The sequence below is a fragment of the Monopterus albus genome, unplaced genomic scaffold (genome assembly GCF_001952655.1).
Source record: "Monopterus albus unplaced genomic scaffold, M_albus_1.0 scaffold25.1, whole genome shotgun sequence".
NCBI lineage: Eukaryota > Metazoa > Chordata > Actinopteri > Synbranchiformes > Synbranchidae > Monopterus > Monopterus albus.
Genome location: NW_018127905.1, coordinates 1,161,527 through 1,178,419, shown reverse-complemented (window position 1 = coordinate 1,178,419; position 16,893 = coordinate 1,161,527). Strand labels below are relative to the sequence as shown.

The 16,893-nt window shown below is 40.0% G+C and overlaps 1 protein-coding gene across 3 annotated transcripts in view; it reads left to right on the top strand.

The window, feature by feature from the left end:
- frem1a (Fras1 related extracellular matrix 1a) overlaps positions 1-16,893 on the top strand; it is a 58,031-nt gene that overhangs the window by 38,037 nt on the left and 3,101 nt on the right. The window contains exons 16-34 of one of the 3 annotated variants that reach the window (XM_020594902.1): positions 762-855; positions 945-1,197; positions 2,503-2,706; positions 3,737-3,922; positions 4,027-4,205; positions 4,307-4,517; positions 5,988-6,132; positions 6,936-7,077; positions 8,158-8,353; positions 8,549-8,813; positions 10,437-10,854; positions 11,586-11,787; positions 11,890-12,034; positions 12,115-12,244; positions 12,481-12,553; positions 15,140-15,289; positions 15,493-15,692; positions 15,786-15,833; positions 15,918-16,097. In XM_020594902.1, coding sequence (XP_020450558.1) covers positions 762-855; positions 945-1,197; positions 2,503-2,706; positions 3,737-3,922; positions 4,027-4,205; positions 4,307-4,517; positions 5,988-6,132; positions 6,936-7,077; positions 8,158-8,353; positions 8,549-8,813; positions 10,437-10,854; positions 11,586-11,787; positions 11,890-12,034; positions 12,115-12,244; positions 12,481-12,553; positions 15,140-15,289; positions 15,493-15,692; positions 15,786-15,833; positions 15,918-16,097 — 3,421 coding nt within the window. Of the gene's footprint in view, positions 1-761; positions 856-944; positions 1,198-2,502; positions 2,707-3,736; positions 3,923-4,008; positions 4,206-4,306; positions 4,518-5,987; positions 6,133-6,935; positions 7,078-8,157; positions 8,354-8,548; positions 8,814-10,436; positions 10,855-11,585; positions 11,788-11,889; positions 12,035-12,114; positions 12,245-12,480; positions 12,554-15,139; positions 15,290-15,492; positions 15,693-15,785; positions 15,834-15,917; positions 16,098-16,893 lie in introns of those variants that run through there. The other 2 variants (XM_020594901.1, XM_020594903.1) reach the window with 2 other exon arrangements.

Sequence of the window (16,893 nt, the reverse complement as noted above, 5' to 3'; positions counted from 1 at the left end):
CCGTAGTGATAGATGTAGCAATCCCAAGCGATAGCAACATCAGGAAGAAGGAACACGAGAAGCTTGAGAAATACCAAGGGCTGAAAGAAGAGCTAGAAAAGATGTGGAAGGTGAAGGCACAAGTGGTCCCCATGGTAATAGGAACATTGGGGGCTGTGACCCCCAAACTGGGAGAGTGGCTCCAACAGATCCCAGGAACAACATCTGAGATCTCTGAGTGCAGTCCTAGGAACAGCTAAGATACTGCACAGGACCCTCAAGCTCATAACAAAAGAGCATCAATCTCATTTTACAAATTGGAAAAACATGATTAAACATAGTTCTTAATATGAATGGAAATTTCCATTTGGCACCAGTGATAAAGACTTTTGCTTTATTGTTATTTAACTAAAATGATAGGGACATCCCTCAGAAATGGTAATGTTTGAAGACAAGTATAAGAGTGTAATCATATAAAAATGAAGATTTATTGAAACAATGAATTAGGCAGCCCAACAACAGTCTATACCTGGTTAATAAAACAGGATCAACAGCCACCACATGGGGCACTACCATAGTTCAAAACATCACCCGTATCAGCAGTTGAGAATGTTGTTTAGTGCTTTACCTCAGCATCTCTTGAGGGTGGGAGGTAGTTGAGTAGTGTTTTGGAACAGATGCATTATTTTAATTCTCTAAATTTATTTCACTCTACAGATATTCGGTGATGTTAATATAATGACTCAAAAAAACACTTTATTTTGTCTTATTTTTTTGCACAGGTATAACCATGACAGCTCAGAAACATTACAGGACAACATTGAATTCACTGCAACAGATGGCATAAATTCAGTCAGTTTTGTTTTGCAAGTGAAGGTAACAGCTTATTTGAGAAAAATTTAAAAATCAAATAGAGATTGTAATAGCTGTACATTCTTGGTCCATGACTTGCTTGTTATTTCTAGGTGATGCCCATTAATGATGAGATCCCAGTGTTGGTTGCTGGCTTGAAACCTGTTCTCAGCTGTGCAGAGGGACGGGAAATAGTCATCACAGCTGAGTATATCTGCGCCACTGATGCAGACAGTGACAACAGCAGCCTGGCCTTCCTAATTGCTCGACAGCCGCATCATGGTGTAGTGCTCCGAAATGGTGTTGTGGTCGATCGTTTCATCCAGGCAGACATCACTGCAGGGATCATCACCTACAAACACACTGGTAAACAGTAAGCCTGCACAATATGATGAAAATATGTGATGTGCGATAACACTGTTCAGTATTGCCATGACAATATAACTTGTAATAAATAAATATTTTAGCTATACTGTTCCTATATCTGTCTGCTTTAATAGATGCACTGCTACCCAAACATTAAATAGCACATGCCCACTGAGTAAGGAAATGAAATAAATTATTTCAAACCTGTTTTGTTGAACAAAACACATGAATACCCAACTAATTAACTGAATGTTAATATTATAAAATAAGATATATACTGTATATCCTGATGCTTTTAAAATACTTTCTTCTAAATTCAACATAGACATCTCTTGAAATAAAAATATTTTAGGGAAACTAACTTAATTAATTAAATATAAATTAAACAAATTTAAAAGTAAAGTAAATAGCGTTCATAATTTTTTAAAGTTGCATTTTTGGGCATTTTAGCTTTTAGAGTGCTTTGCAAGGAGGTGGGCAGGAAATCGCGAGGGAGCGGGGGGGAGACATGCAAGAAGTATTGGTGTTCGGACTTACTCATCGAGGTCGCGCAGACGGTGTGCTGCTGTGTACATGGGCAAACATTAAGCATCAGAGTATATGAACTAGAATTAACTTTATTCACTTGCAGATCGGTCAATATACATCCATGCTATATACAGTGTGCTGACCTCGCCTGAAAATTGCACCAATACTTCTTGATCGGACACTGTAGCTCCTCAAAATAGGGCCAAATGACTCAAAGAAGACATCAAAAAGCACCAGAAATGGTTTCAGACAATGGAGTGTAGAGTTCTGAAGTGGCCAACAATAAGTCCAGATCTAAATCCCATAGAGTGCCTGTGGAGAGATCTCAAAACAGCAGCTGGGAGAAGGAACCTTTAAATCTGAGACACCTGGAGCAGCTGGCAAAAGAACAGTGGTCCAACATTCTAGTAGAGAGATGGAAGAAACTCACTGATAGTTACAGGAAGTGATTGATTTCAGTTATTTTGTCCAAAGGGTGTGCTACCAAATATTAAGTTGAGGGTGTCAATAATTATGTCCAGTCCATTTTTGGAGTTCTGTATGACATGTATCAGATTTGGCTTTTTTCTGCTCTTTTGTTCCAGTGCAAATGAAAGAAATAAACATGAGGATATCAAAGAATTTGTGACTGCAACAATTTTCTGGGATAAGTGGTGTTATCTGGCAGAAATGCAGGCGTGCTGACTGTGTATACTGTATCTTATAGAGAGAGATGAAATGCAATACAGTTAGAACTGTCTCTAAAAGTGTTTTCTGTGTTTGTAATTGTGGTTTAAGGACTGGAAATTGGACTCATCCCTCGCTATGACACCATCACTTTTGTTGTTTCTGATGGAGAAACGGAAAACTATGCTCTATGCTGTGGTGGAGGAAATCCTATCTGGACCAGAGGCACAACTCAGCTGCGAGACAGTCTGCCTGTGTATGACCTCCAGATTACAGTGTTTCCAGTTGACAGCCAGCCACCTTCACTAACAACAGGTGGCTCACTATTCTGTGGAATAGTTAAAGCTTCTAAACATCCATATCCACCTGATTAGAACTTTATGTGTCTGTACAGACTGTGTTTAATCTCTCCCACATCTCTCACAGTCTCTGTTACCTTTGTTAGCTAGTGGACCTAAATGATTTCTGGATAACAGATGAAGTTAGCAACTAGTGTTTTAAAAGAAAGAGGGCCTTATAACAGCTAAAGAGTCAATTTTTCCCTCAGGAGTTGGTGGACACCAAATCAGAGCTAAGGGGAAAGTGAGTTCCATTCATTGCGTGACCATTGCGTGAAACAGAATTTCAAATGATCGTCAATGCTTTGTGTCTGCTGGATGTGTAAATATGTGACTGTTTCCAAACATGTTAGCTATAACACCTTTAACACCTTTACAAGCTTTTAATATCAGTGATGAGGACTCAAAGCTGATAGTTGTGGACCTCTAGTGAGCTCAAGAGACAGTATTTAATCAACCAAGTTTCAATGTTAGTTAATATTTTTTGTTCATGGGTCAACACTCACCAGTTGGACATGAACATAAATAGCCTATTGCTTTATTTTTGCTTGGCGTATACATACTGTAAGCAACTTTTTGCTAGCTATGGTGTTTTCACCTTGTTATGGAGTTTTATTGCCCCTCAGTGGCCCAAAAATGTATTTAATCAAAAATTATTAAACTGCATTTTGGAGTAGTTTAATCTTGATGTTGCCTGTACATAAGTTTTTTTTCCAGCTACACCTATTTTAGGACCACCTTCAAAGAACAAGGCTGCAGCTGATTTTTATGAAAGAATTCATATGAAATATCACTGATCTTCTGCGTAAATTGGGACCTTTAAAATCTGTGCATGACCACAGTGAACCAAAATTATAATTGAAATAAGACAAAAATGAACAAGACACATCTGATTTAAATGAACAGGAAATGATTTAGTTATTTTCAAATCACCAAATGTTCAGTTATTTGAATAGTTGCAGGAATTTAAGCATGATGTTTTATCATAAATTCTCATTTTTTGGTAGGAGACATTTTTATGGTGGATGAAGGTGGAACTGCCCCAATAACTACATCTCATTTGAAGGCTTCTGATGTGGACACTGTCCTAGACCAGCTGGTGGTCAGTTTGATTTCTCCTCCCCAGTTTGGCTTCATTGAAAATGTCCTGCCCAATCCTGGGTTTGAGAAAGGCAACAAGGGCATAAGCGTAGGTAAGTATTCTGATCTACTGTTTCATCAGATAGTTGAATCAGAAATTAATGGGGTGTTTTGTTCTGTCTAATATTCATTTTCACAGCCTCATTTTCATACAAAGATCTCACTGAAGGCCATGTGAACTACGTACAGTCCAGACACCAGAGGATGGAGCCCACAGCTGACCAGTTCCTGCTCTATGTGTCAGATGGCAAACATAGCTCTGCCCATGTCCCCTTCTACATTATTATCAACCCAACAAATGACGAGGTCCCAGAGTTTGTGGCTCGCAATATCACAGTAAGTTTTTCTGGTCAGCCTCATTTCTGAAGATTATAATACCCAGGAGACAGTCACACCAGACTTTGTTCACATATTCATTGGGGTCCTTTTGTGATGAGGTACGGGAGGGAGAAATAAAACGGATGGACTCATCGGTGCTGCACGCGATGGATCTGGATGTTCCCAGGGATGTCCTGCTCTTCAGCATAGTTAAACCTCCCCAGCATGGCAACGTCATTAACTACAACAGTGAAAAGCCATTCAGCAAGAGACGAGAGGCCCTTCCCCAGACCCCTGTGATCGACTTCACAATGACGGATCTTACTGATGGTACTTTTTATGTAGCTGTGTTGGAAACTCATTTCACCTAGGACATTATTTTATCCAGGCATCTGCAGTCTGGTTTACATTCAGAGATGTTCTTGCAGTAGCGGTGCTGATGCTGCATTCATGTCCTGTGGGAAAGATGACATTGCTGTACCTGAGCTTTCAGATATTAAAGAGGCACCTACAGTGTTTTGCACAAGAAGATTGTTTAGTCATTAATCATGAGACATATACTCGGCCTTTGGAAACAGGTGTAGAGTTGTATATTGTAACCCTGGTGAGATCAGGGTTTAGGAGACAGCATACAAGTGATTAGATTTTAGGTTAGTCTGCATTTTAACATTAAAGTTATGTAAGTTAGTGATTGCCCAACTTACACTTGATCTTGTTTTATTTTCCAAATAAGTGGTTGAGATAACTAGGTTAAACTGTAGTTTATCCATCCATTATCGCTTATTTAAGGTTCTCCAGCTCCTCCTGCGGGACCCTGAGGTGTTCCTAGGCTGGATGAAATAAAGAACCCCTCCTGTATTTTGACTTTCTACTAGTTAAACTGCTCACAAACTCTCCAATGAGATGCCAGGAGGCATCCTGATCACATGCCCAAACCACCGCCACCGGCTCCTTTTGAAGCAAAGGAGCAGTGGCTTTTGTTTGAGCTCCACCCAGATGTCTGAATATCACACATTATTTCTAAGGCAGAGTCCAGCCAGGCTACACTGGAAACTCTTTTCACTTGTATTTTCATTCTCATTCTTACTACCCAAATCTCGTGACGATAGTTTAGGGTTGGAACATAGATAAAAGAAAAAACTTTGCCTTCGGCCTCTGCTCCCTCTTCACCACAGTAATCCTATACAATGCCCACATTACTGCTGGCACTGCACCAACCCGCCTGTCAATCTCACACCCCATTTTACAGCATTAAACTGTAGCACAGTACCTATTGCATTTACCTATTGTACAATTGTTAGCAATAAATTTGCTGTGGTGAATGGTGAGGGCCAATTCCTTAAACTTTTGTTTGTATCTCATGGCCTTCTTCAGCAAATGGAACTTGCTCAAGTTTCACCAAGACTCTTTAAACAGAGGTTGCCACTCCCCCCCCCCATAGATGGGCAGGTAGGTCATATGATGACCCCTGAGAAAATCTTATTTACTGAACGTTATGAATCTCCTTTCAGTCCTCAGTTACAATTTAATTCAAAGGAAATAAAATCATGGAAAGAAGTTTGGATTTGCTGATAATCAGGATCTCCAAAGTTCCTGGATTCTTATGTCAAGGGAATATTAACATATGTTTTATTTAAAATTATCAGTTCCTATCATTTTGTGTTGATGACTCTTGAATTAAGGACTTCTGAATGCTATGATGGCCATGTGAAACTAAGCACTCAAACCACTGTAGAATAATTTAAACTCACTCTTCCCTCTTTCAATAAGTCAGATAAATCTATCATCATTGCCTTGCAGGTATGGATCTGATGTATATGCACGATGACTCAGAGAATATGGAGGATAGTTTTACCATCCAGTTAACTGATGGCAAGCACCAACTTCACAGACAGGTGATGGTTAAAGTGCTACCAGTCAATGATGAGGAGCCTCATATAATAAGGTTAGACTACCACCTTCATTACAGCCAGCGGCACCTGTAGCCGTTATCCTGTACACACCATGCATACATTTTTATAGTGATTTTACTCAAGTTTTATGCCACTGCATCTGCCATTGTCCATGCACTATCTATACTGCTTTGCCATTGGGTGAGAGGCAGAGTACACCCTGGACAGTTCTATCACAGCTGCATGTCTTTGGACTGTGAGAGGTAGCCGGAGTACCTAGGGAGAACCCACCCAGGTTGGACAGGGCTTGAACCTGGAACCTTTTTGCTGTGAGGCGACAGCACTAACCACCGTTCCACCATGCCACCCGGTGGTCATGTACAATAGAGAAATGTAGTTTCACATTTATGGCCCAAGGAGCTATTTAATGTGATATCGTATCGCACACCCCTAAAGTGGATCATATCATTTCTACTCCCTAACGTGAGCCCTGCAGGTCGGAGTAAGTGACAGCTGCTACACACTGACTTTACCTGACATCAGTAGTGCCTGTACCATCATCAGGACATGTTCAGGGTATTTATCTTTCATTCGCTCATGAGTTGCATTCATGTGTGATAGGTGGACTAATTATTGTGCATGGAGTTAAGTATCAGATCTCTTAAAAATAAGAGTATCTTGGTATAATGAGAAATGTTTCCCATTAAGACAAAATTCATGTTTCCATAGGCAGTTCTTGTGTGAACTATGAAATATAATGCTGCAGGTGCCACTGGTTACAGTTCCTATTTATAATGCCATCATGATTGATTGTAGAAAAGAAATGTGAAACTTGTCTCAAATGTCTGTCATTTAGAAACAATGGCCTGGAGGTGGAGCCTGGAGAGGTCAGGTTGATCTCCAGTGTCACACTCTTTGCACAAGACAGTGATACTCCCTCTTCAGAGGTCATGTACATATTTGAGAGTGTTCCTACCCAAGGACTACTTCAACTTAAGGTTGGTGCAATGCCTTAAGGTTTTAAAGAAAAACACCACATTTTCTGATATTGCTGTATGTCCCCTGTCAGTTGACCTGTGATTACAGTGATGAGAATGTACTAAAATGTGTATTAGCCCCCAAATAGACTGCTGATGCCAGTGCTCAGTATTGACAGTTTAGCAGACACTATGGTCAATCATAAAGATTTTTTCAAATTTGAGAAAATTGGAACTTGCAACTTTCTAAAACCAAATGAAAAACAATTAGTTATTCACAGATAATGGCTGTGACAGGAGGCATTAGTGGTAATAAAATATGACAAAATATCAGAGGAACTATACACAGTTGGTCATCTGCAGTAATTCCAGAAATAAAGCCTGTTAAACCAGTGACCTCAGTTCAAGCTATATCACATTTTAGAGTAATGAATATACACCCTAGATGATAAAACAACCTTATAAGCTTCGAACATTAGCTGACATACCAGACACAATAATTAATATCCATATATTCAACAGTATTGTATAATGTGAAACACTGTACTTGTAGTGGTGAAGCAGTAGATAACTCTCACCAATTATATAGTTCCCCTAAGCTTTTTAGTGTCTTTCAGCTCACTGTTTTTTTGTCAAGTCAAGGAAAGCTTGATTAAACAATTTTGCTGAGATTTTATATTTTCATATGATTGTCAAAATTGTCTTATTGCTGAATAGTGATGCAGTTGAGCACAAGGATGGTATAAAGGTTTTCCTCAGTGATGATTTTGTTTACTGCAAGAGAACAGATATGTAGTACAGTATATACAGTAAGCAGGTTATAAGCAAAAAGATACACTCTGAAAAAAATGTTGGCAGTGGCTGTCTTTATAACAACTAGTCAACTGAGGAATCTGATTGGACATACACTGCAAACATTTATATAATATTTATGTCCAGGTTTTTGTTACTAAGGGCTGCCTCTTGTGAGCCAGTGGTATGCCTGTAAAGGAGAGTCCCACTGTGCCATTGGGATGTGCTTCTTTATAGTTAGCTGTCACTGTTAACACTGGACCATACAGGGAGGTGTTGTGGTTCTAATCGTTATTGATGCTGTCTCAGGAAGGCCAGAAGTGGGTGACACTGACCGCTGGGAGAAACTGTACCCAGGAAATGGTGAACATGAACCTTTTGCGCTACATGCACACAAGCCAGCACGGTGCTAAAACACAAGATTTCTTCATCTTCTACATACTGGATGGAAAGAATCAATCACCCCTACAGCATTTCCATATCTCTGTCAAAGATCTTGAGAAAGGTACTCCTATCCAATCTTAATTTCTTCATCAGACATACGCTAGACTTAGATCACATTTGCTACTTGCGACATTGTCATGACTGCAAAAATCACATGTCCAATGTGCTTCCCTGTTCTCTGCCTAGTGTGAAATCATACAAATGTGGTCCTAATCTTGTTGTACCCTTTAAATGTCTCCTCCTCCACAATTTTCAGGAAATATTGCTATCTTCGTGAAGCCAGTGAACGTCAGCCGGGGTGATCGTGTGGTTCTCACCACAGAGGTGCTGTTAGCCACAGATGGTACAGACAAACCTGAGGAGCTTGTATATGTCATTACCAGCCTTCCTGCTCATGGACATATAGAGTACATCAAGCATCCTGGGCTGGCCATCTCCACCTTCAGCCAGTTGGACATAGCAGCAAACCTTGTGGCTTATGTTCATGACAACCGAGGCAGCACACCCACAGAAACCTTTCAGTGAGTCAGGAAACTGTTGTGTAACTTGTCTAAGACTATAGATATGCTTGCTTTTTAAATAGGTCTATTAGCATTAGCAGATGTGCACAGTTAATTTCCGAGGAGTCAAGCTACTAACTGTTTGAAGGAATGCACAATACCCAGGATAACCATCACACACACGTGAAAACCTGGTTGTCTTATTCAAAGTGTTTTATTTGTCATATGCACAGTTAGGAAACATGTTTCCCTATACAATGAAATTCTTACTTTGCAGTCCACATGAATGCCACAAAAATACAAGTGAAATATAAAGTAGATAAATAAGTAACACAAAATCTAAGGCACTTTAAGCAGCAAATGTAGCAATATAATAAAAAAATATATAAGAATATAACAGAGAATGTATGCTGCATGGGAGCAGCATGTGCAGCAGTCAACAGTCATTGTGCCATTATGCATGTGCAAACTGAGAACGTAAACAGTACAGGTCGACAGTACATCACATATTTCCTGGTAATAAACTCCTCAGGTGTTTAGGAGTCTGATGGCAGAGGGAAAGAAAGAGTTTTTCAGGCTAGTGGTCCTGCATTTCACACTTCTGAACCTCCGGCCAGAGGGCAGAGAAGTGAACAGTCTGTGCTGGGGGTGGGTGGGATCTTTGAGGATGGAGGCAGCCTTCCTACGTACCCTGCGGTGGTAAATGCTCTGCAGAGAGGGCAGTGGAGTCCTGGTGATCTTCTCCACAGTCTTTACCACGTTCTGCAGGTGCTTGCGGTCCATAGCAGTAGTGCTGCCATACCAGACAGTGATGCAGCTGGTCAAGATGCTCTCAATGATGCAGCTGTAGAAGTTGCAAAGGATCCTAGGCGACATGCCAAACCTCCTCAGCCTCCTCAGGAAGTACAGCCGCTGTTGGGCCTTCTTGACCAGCTGTGTGGTGTTAAGTGTCCAAGTGAGGTCCTCACTGATGTGGACGCCCAGGTATTTGAAGCTGCTCACCCTCTCCGCTTTGAGCCCCCGGATGAACAGTGGCTGATGAGATCTCCTCTCCTTCCTAATGTCCACTATCATCTCCTTCGTCTTGTCCGTGTTGAGGCTGAGATTATTGTCCTTGAAACAAGACACCAGACTGGCCACCTCCCTCCTGTAGGCTGCTTCGTCCCCACCACCCTTATGTGATATTAATTACATATATGTAGATACTTTGTGTTATAAGACTGAATCCATTTGTTTGTCCTGCTATGACAACATGTAAACCTTAGATTATATTGCTCACCTGAGACACCAGTCATAATTACAACACAATGCCAGCTTGGCTGAACTAGCATTAGCATGAGCAGCAACAGAACAATAGGCAATGTTATCTAGACTCAGCTCAGTTCTTTCAAAATTCAAAAGGACATGTCAAAATAAGTGCTATACAAACATTTAAAGCTACTATACATTGGATTTTCTATGCTGAAATAAAGATATATATACCTATTATGCTTCTACCAGTAATAACCCTAAGTCTACCCCTAACCCATGACTGTCTATCAAAGTCATTGATTAACTGATTCATATTTCCTGGTTCTAATCTGTTTCTTAGTGATTGCTTTTGTTTAGACAGCCTAACACCCAGTTTGTTGTATGTTTTGGCAGGTTTGTTGTTAGTAATGGTAAGATGAGCCGAAATGGAATCATTGAGATTGCAGTGGAAATGGTGGATCGCATAATGCCAACTCTGGCCACCAACAAAGGCCTCAGAGTCCCCCAGGGTTCCTCCGTGATCCTAGGCCCTGACGTCCTAGCCCTGTCTGACCCAGACACTCCACCCAGCACCCTAACTTTTGTCCTTCTCCAGCCTCCACAGCATGGCAGGTTGCTTTTAGCTGGTACCACACTAACCACTGGTTCAAACTTTACACAGAGAGACATACAGGAGCTGGACGTATCATATAAACACAATGGGGGGCCATCGCAGATTGATCTGTTTGCCTTTACTGCCTGTGACAGCACCAATCGAGGTTTCCTGCTGGATGGACGGTTGCATACAGAACCTGTGTTCTTCACCATTCAGGTGGGTGATAAAGGGTGTATTTTATGAGCTTTAGAGGTTTTGTGATTGTGTCCCCACAGTCCTAGCCTTAGCTCTTCATAGCATCATACTGTATTTTGCTGATAGAGGATTTATGTAAGTTGCAAGAAGCTCCATCCATCTAAACATGCCTAAAAACACAATGCCAAAACTAATGGCTAAAATACAAAAATGAAGAAAATGATTGTTTAAAAACTTTATTCAACAAGCTGTTCGCTAACACCACATTAAATTAATAGGATTACCGTTAGCAATGAACTAGGTCATACTCTCTTTTTTCCCACCTTTTCTGATGCTAAAATGCTAACATTACTTACAAAGATCTTTTAACGTCTGCAGATAAAGTTATATTCATCCACTAAGAGATTGAACATTTAGAGTCAAAAACACTATGAAAGCAAATTTGCTTTTACACTTTTTGGCAGTGAAAGCACTGAAACATTTGAACCAGTTAAGTCTTGTTAAATAAGACAGCTAGAAAAAATGAGGCAAAAGAAGTGGCATTCTCCATGCTTCCAAAACTGATCAACTATGTTTGATGCATCTTTAGTGGTTTGTTGTATCATTGTGCTGCAAAAAACAGATATAGTGTTCTTCTAATCTAGATAGTTAAATGTGTGTTTATCATATAGACTATGTGAAATAATTTCAGAAGTTCAGACTAATCATGTTAACCAGGCGCAATATTATTTAGAAACGGTTTATAATTTCAGATCAAGCCTTTGGATAAGTCGTCTCCTAAGGTTGTGAAGCTGCTTCCTCTGTGGAAAGCTGAGCTTCTACCCGATGGACGATATGGGATATTTCTGTCATCTCGGGAGCTGAAGGCCCAAGACAGTGACAGCAGAGAAGAAGAGCTAATATTTTGCATTGTTCGCCCACCCTACTTTGGTTACCTGGAAAACATAACTACAGGTTTGAAAATCAGTTGTTACTATTTATACTTCAGAATAATTTCAACTGTAAAATGAACACAATGTAAATTAAAGAAAAAACTATGCATTCTCTTTGCTGCAGGTGGTTTTGTGCCACAGCGCTTCTCTCAGATGGAGCTGAAGAAGAGAATTATCATCTATATCATCACTCCAGAAAGGGAGTCTCTGTCAGACAGCTTGGAGTTCACTGTGTCTGATCCTTTAGGGAACACTGCTCCCTCTCACATGTAAGAAACAATGCATGTTTTTTTAATGACACCTTGAATAAGGAGTTTAGGCTTCACCGTGCTTGACCTTGTCTTTGTAGACTTGAATTCAGCTGGTCCAGTGTGGAGCTGTCTCAGCCTCAGTACTCTGTTTGTGAGGGACAGGGAGCTGTCTCGCTGGACATAATTCGAAAGGGGAACCTGGCAGAGTCTTCATACATCACTGTCAAGGTCTGCAGATATTTGTTATTGAAACCGACAAGCTGTTAATGATTTTTACTTTATAAGTATAATTAACGTGAGCATTGTTGTGTTAATAAAGATTCTCTGGACCCCAAGGAACTTTGTACTATGCAGGCCCTGGACTGCATTTTGACAGATTCATTACTGTGATTATTGTGACCTGAAGCTTGACCTTTATCCTACAGATTTTAAGATGTGCTTTTCCATCATGTTTCTTTATTTAGGTAAAGACAGTGACTGCAATCACAGGAAAAGATTTCCTCCTGAGTCTTTCTTCCCTCATCCAGTTTGATCCAGGCGAGTTCTCATTAACACAGAAAGCTTGTATTATGCTTTTTCAATTAGCCACTCCACCCATTTCACAAAAAAAGATCAGTTTCCTTGATGATAGGAAGTAGAACTCAACCTGTGAAAACAGCTGTAGGTTATTCTTTAACCCTGAATTGGGATTGATAGAAGAACCAGCTGTTCTAGGCCTTGTTTTGGGACAATCTACTTCCTACAGAAAAGCTAAGTAAGCAGATGTACACTGCTGGTGGGCACAGGAGGGGGTCAAGCCTAGTATCACTCATCCTAGTTCTTGGAACCTTTTCAAAACAGTTTGAAAATACCTCAGCTAAAAATATAAATCCAACAAAATTAAACTCCCTCACTTCTGTTTAATTTATCACACAGCCTCTTCTCTGTTTTACTGGTAAACATCAAGGCCTCATGTCATGATCTCAGCCTTTGTCCTTTCTCCGCCAATATTTTTCTCTTTGTTGTCAGAACCACCCCCGTCTTTGTTCTAGTTTTCCCCTTCTTATTACCCCCTCCTCCCAGCTTGGCTCCCGCCCTCCTGCATTACATCTGTGTAATTAACCAGCTGGCACAAGAGCAAACTCCTCCTTCAACACTCCTTCACTGCCAGATTGTCATTGATGAAATTGTGTCCAGTCACTCTCCAGCATTTGTTGCCTCTGCTTGTCCTGATTTGTTTGAACTGATCTGTGTATGGATGTTAGTTCTCTCTAGACCTTGAGTCAGTAACCTGTCCCTAGTTTCCTGTCTGCATGATTTGTGTATGGACTGTACTCACCCTCCAGTTCTAATTATTGGTCTGAACCAGTTGTCTGGGCAGCCTGTTCTGATATGAACTGTTTGTGTTCCTGTGACCAACAGAGGTAGCAAAAGTACACACATTCATTACTCAAGTACAGATACAACTGTAGAAAATAAATTAATAAATAAAAATGGTAAAAGTTCTGGTTCATACTTTTTACTCAAGTAAAAGTAAAAAAAAATCCAGGCTGTGAAGTAGAATCAAATTACAGCAGTAAAACATAGTCCTACGAAGGACATTTATAATTAAACCATACTAACTTCAAATAAAATAACAAATATGCCAAAGATAATTTACATTAACTAATGAGAAAACATTTCTGGTCTAATTAAATCTTAAACACTTGTTATCTGTCATCTGGACAGCTACTTTTAGAAGACCCCAGTTCTAGATACAAGCGATGGGGTGATCCTGCTTTGGCTGTAGCTGCTCTTAAATTATGGAACGCCCTTCCTCCCAGATTCTGCTCTGTCACTGACCTTGCTCTGTTTAAATCCAAACTAAAGCCATTATATAACTTTGGCTTTTGGTTCCTAGTAGAGTTTTATCAGTTTTATGGGTGCTGATCACTTTTATTTGTCTCTATTTTGTCTGTGTTTTAGTGTTGACTGTTTATATTTGTGTTTTTTATGGTTTTGTTTACTAGGTGTATGTAAAGCACTTTGGTCAACTTCTAGTTGTGCTATATAAATACAGACTGAGTTGAATTCAGCCTCAGCAGAAGCTGGTTTGCAAAGTTCTCTGAATCCAGCTATGCTGTTTTGGGTCTGAAAATCCTGTCGTGCTGATATATGTACATACGTAGAAATATCTTGTTGCTCTGAATCTGCTCTGTTGGCAATGACGTCTGGTTCACTTTCATCCAATTCGCTAGTAGTTCCAACCCTAATAGATTTCAGATTTAATAGATGCATTTGAGTACTGACAGGAACTAGCAAGAGAGATCATATCTCTCCTATATTTGCTTCTCTCCACTGGCTCCCTGTAAAATCCAGAGGGTAATTTAAAATCCTTCTTCTAACATACAAAGCCCTTAATGACAAGGCTCCATCGTATGTTCCCCCCGTAGCCTGTTTGTAGATGCACTACTTACATGGTGCTTCAGTTTCTGATCCTATTTTCTGCTTATTTCTAGTACTGTTGTGTCCTACTGAGTCATCCTTAGTATTTACATTGCTGTATGTTCCCAAACCAGTCTTAGTAGTTGTTTTCTCTCACTCTCCTGAGCCTGTCATATTACCTGCCAATTTACATCTAGAACTTCTTATAAGTCTTATAAACTGTACACTAAACAGTATATAGACTTTCAAGAAATGCTAAAACGTTCACATGTAATCAAATTTATGAAGTGCAGTTTTTATCTAATATAAATTTTTTAAAATTGTAATATAAATATATAATTAATTATAAATTACATTTTCTTCATAGTACTGATGTTTATTTCTTAGAATCTACTGCAGTCCTAATATTTAAGTCATACATTGCATCACAGCTTTGGCTGGAGACTTTTTCACATGCAACCTATTAGAAACTGAGGAGATGAAGTTATAAAGACACCTGTGTTGTAAGAAGTGTATGATCCACTGATGCTCTAACATTGTTTTACTGTCACATTATTAACTACCACTAAAATGTAGTACAGCAATCATAGTTCATTTCAGCAATTTACTATTTGCTGCAAAATTAAAGGTGCAAAACATGAAACATTAACAATAAATCAGCTCTGTACCAACACTAAAAACAACAAAACACAGAAAGCTGTGACATTTCTCTCTGTGTAGGCGTATCAAAGAGGAGCTGGCAAACAGAGATCCTCCAGGATCACATTGAGGAGGCTGAGGAGATGTTTGAGCTGCTACTGGTCTCCCCTGAAAGCACAGTGATTGGTAGCATCAATAAGGCCCAAGTCACCATCAGAGACTCTGGAACAGGTAAAAATAAACCCCAGCTGGATAATTTTGTGATCTTAGAAGACACTGTGCAAGGTTGTATGTATGTAAACCACACATTTTTCACCAGAGTCATATATTTTTGCTACTGTAGTTTCGTTTTTCACAAGATGGCTTCAGTTAATCAGATTAAAACCCAGGTAACTGACAATTTCCTAAAGACACTTAAAACTTAAACATTACAGGACAGTGCCAGCTGAATCAGGTTCCTCTCCTTGGAGGAAAAGCGATTCAGTCAGACACGTACCCTCAGCATGGATCCATTCAACTAGAGAAATTTCCTATAGGCACAGAATCAGTCATCTTGACCCATGGAGACAGCATCTCAAGGCCTGGAGCAAGTTTCCCAAAAAAGAAACTCCGTGTTATGGACAATCCCAAGTCTGTACGTTCCTACTGGATTTGACACGTTCTTTTTTTGCCACAGCTTCTTTCCAGCTTAAATACTTTTATAAACTGTTACCATTTCTTCTTTCAGATTGCACCTTCATCAGTTTTTCACAATGGGACAGACATTGTTTACATGGTAGGCAGCAGCATCAGTTGATACTAAACTGAACTAACTTTTCAAGCTTTTCATCTCTCATTTATTTTGTCTCTTTAATCCCAGTATCATGGCATCATGCAGATGCAAGTAGAAGACAATACCTCCCCATCCAGGAAGAACAGAAAAGCAAACATCCGTGTGGTTAGCAGGGGGCCACAGGCATTAGCAGTGCTTACTAACTCAAAACAAGATTCTCAAAGAAAGCTCTTAAAACCTCAGAAAACCAGACTGACCAAAGGACGTGTGAGTACAAATGTCACTTGTCCTTTTCTACTTCTTGGAAAATGAGATTAATTCTCTTTTGCCAGGACCTTTGTCTCTATTTCAGCTTTGTGATCAGGGCCATGTGGAGTTGCTTAACAGATAATCTGTCTAAATTGCCATTTTATTTCCCTTCATTTCTTCAGCTTAACATTCTATTGATGTTGGCCAAATTCTGTTTGAAATGGGTGGATTATTTTTATGAACCCTTTTGACAACATGAAAGTTGTGGTATTGGTTGCTATGATTATGTTGGTTTTCATGATGCTTAAAAATATGCAGATTCAAGCCATACAGCTGCATTAATATCTATATTTTTGTGGCTATTTTTCTGTCAGAAAAAAAAACTGATAATGTGCACAGTTTTTTATCATTAATTGCAGCTCTTTGAACCGCCACCTTATTGTGGTGGAGGAGTTTGAGTACCCGAGTGATCCTAGGAGCTATGTTGTCGAGGGGCTATATGTCGCTGGTAGGGTCTACCAACGACAGTAAGTCAGACTTGTTTCCAGTGCATGTTGGACTCCGGCAGGGCTGCCCTTTATCACCGGTTCTGTTCATTATTTTTATGGACAGAATTTCTAGGCGCAGCCAGGGGCCGGAGGGAGTCCGGTTTGGGGACCACAAGATCTCGTCTCTGCTTTTTGCAGATGACGTCCTGTTGGCCCCATCAAACCAGGACCTTCAGCGTGCACTTGGGCGGTTTGCAGCCGAGTGTGAAGTGGCTGGGATGAGAATCAGCACCTCCAAATCCGAGGCCATGGTTCTCAGTCGGAAA